The 2,157-nt window shown below is 41.4% G+C and overlaps 1 protein-coding gene across 1 annotated transcript in view; it reads left to right on the forward strand.

Annotated features, from left to right (window-relative positions):
* Positions 1 to 1,797, forward strand: part of LOC104543326 (transcription termination factor 2-like) — a gene marked incomplete at both ends in the record, with an annotated part of 11,124 nt that extends 9,327 nt beyond the window's left edge. The window contains 3 exons of the mRNA XM_010187910.1: positions 164 to 334; positions 938 to 996; positions 1,644 to 1,797. Of these exons, the coding sequence (XP_010186212.1) occupies positions 164 to 334; positions 938 to 996; positions 1,644 to 1,797 (384 nt within the window). The remainder of the gene's footprint in view (positions 1 to 163; positions 335 to 937; positions 997 to 1,643) is intronic.
* Between the last annotated feature and the right edge of the window lie 360 nt (positions 1,798 to 2,157).

Below are 2,157 nucleotides of genomic sequence, written 5' to 3' on the forward strand. Positions count from 1 at the left end.
TTCTTGAGGCAAAATAAGGGGCCAAAGGGTGTTTCTTAATCATTGTCTTCATATTGTATAACATAGCTTCCTTCAAACTCGCTGTCCTCAGCAAACATTGTGCAGACTGGATCAGTACTGAATTTGACTGTGTTCCCTTATTATATCGCTTTCTTTCCTGCAGGCTCTGGACCAAGTGAACTTGAACAGTGAAGGCCTTTCCCTCTCCATTGAGGAGCAACTTAATGCTTTGACCCTGTCTGAGCTCCAGACTCCTGATTCCAAATTAACAGTCTCCCTCAATGGCACAGCTTTTAAAACAGATCTCTTTGAAATCACCAGGGAGAGCACCAAGGTATTGTGGTTGTGGTTTTCTGACCTTGCTTGAGAAGCTTGCATTTCAGCACTCTGCCTTTTTTAAGCTGTTAATGAATTATCACACCTTGGTAATTGCAGATCAGGCTAAGCTGGCAATTTAGATTAAATCAGGAGAATATACTGATAGTCTGCTGAACTCCTTCTGGGAAGGCTTTGACTGATCAGGTGTTGATGGGTACTTCTAATAAAGCTGTGAGATTCTGAGTGTGCTGATAAACTGTCAGAGAAAATCTTGAGCACTAGATTTGCAGAAGTTTAGAACAAATTGCATGTGAGAGCATGGTGCTTGTGAAGAGCTAGAAAAATGGGATGACAGCAAAAGGAGAGGTGGCAATAACTTGGCTTCATACAGGAAGGTCGGAATCTATAAAATGTTTTGTATGATTTGATTTTTTTAAAACTGTTTTCCATGGTGGGAGCGTTCTACTAATGAGTGTTAAAATATCTTGAAAGTCTGAGCATAGAAGAAATTCTGGTTGAAGAATTATTTTGATCATTCACTTCTGATTTTAGTGAAGAATAGCCAAGTATGAGCTGGGTTATGACAGCAAGCAGACTAACTTCTTTTTTTCCTCTGCAGATAACTCACCTCTTGGCTGAACTGAAAGCTCTTCAAGGTCACTCGGAGTTGCAGAAAAGGCTAGTAGCGTGCCTCTTTCTTTAGTCATAGTGATTGAGAAGCACATCTCTTAACAGCAGCAGAAATTGTTTAAAACAATTGAATACAAAACTTCTGGTATGGTAAAATGGTGGAAGTACTTGAATAGTTGAAAGCTGATTGTGAGAGAAAAAAAAAATCTAAGACTGAAGATGGTAGTTTACAAAGTAAGTGTAAATATAGGAGAATGTGTGAGGAATCTCAGGCTTTGAGGCCCAGGAAGATTTTTGTTTTCTCCAAAAACAAAATTGCAAAGAATTTGGTTGCACTGAGAAATATTTGCCCTCAGCTCTGCAACCCACCCCACAAAAAACCAAAACAAAACCAAAACCAAACAAACAAAAACCACACCAAAAAAACAAACTAGGTTCCTAGGTGGCAATGTAAAATCCAGAAATAGAGGTAAAAGGCATAGATTGAATTAGCCTGAAGCTTATTGGATATTTGCCTTCCACAGCAGGTTCTGCCATACAGGTGACTCTATTTCTTAATTGGGAAGGAACTTGGCTCCAGTTTCAATGGGCAATAGTGTCTGTGAATCATTGTCTCCTCTTTGGTGAGAATCTGCAATAAACAAACTGTTGCAGTACACACCACCTGTTCTAAACTCCTTTTTCTCTGTCTCCAGTGTTGTTGTATCTCAGTGGACAAGTATGTTGAAAGTTGTGGCTGTGCACCTCCAGCGACTAGGGCTGAAGTATGCAACAGTGGATGGCTCTGTCAATCCTAAACAGAGAATGGATGTGGTAGAAGAGTTCAACAACAACCCTAAAGGGCCTCAGGTATGCAGTCAGAGTTGGGAAACAGTTACTAGTGCAGTTATGAGCAGCTGTAGTAGCTGATGTCACAGTTCCATTTACTGGCACCACTTTTATTTGGACCTCTAGGTGCCAAGATCATCTGGGAAGAGGTCACTGTAGAAACAAATGTATATCTTGCAAGGAGCAGGAGGAGTTGCTGAAAACCTCCTTTTGGCGTTAACCTTCTGTACTGAGATCATCTGGCTCTGAAGCTAGTTCCAAGGTTGTCAAAATCTGATACACCCCAGGATGCCATTGGCCTTCTTGGCCATTGCTGGCTCATGGTCATCTTGCTGTCCACCAACACCCCCAGGTCCTTTTCTGCCTGGCACCTTTCCAGCC

Source organism: Mesitornis unicolor, unplaced genomic scaffold (assembly GCF_000695765.1).
Source record: "Mesitornis unicolor isolate BGI_N332 unplaced genomic scaffold, ASM69576v1 scaffold26367, whole genome shotgun sequence".
Lineage (NCBI taxonomy): Eukaryota > Metazoa > Chordata > Aves > Mesitornithiformes > Mesitornithidae > Mesitornis > Mesitornis unicolor.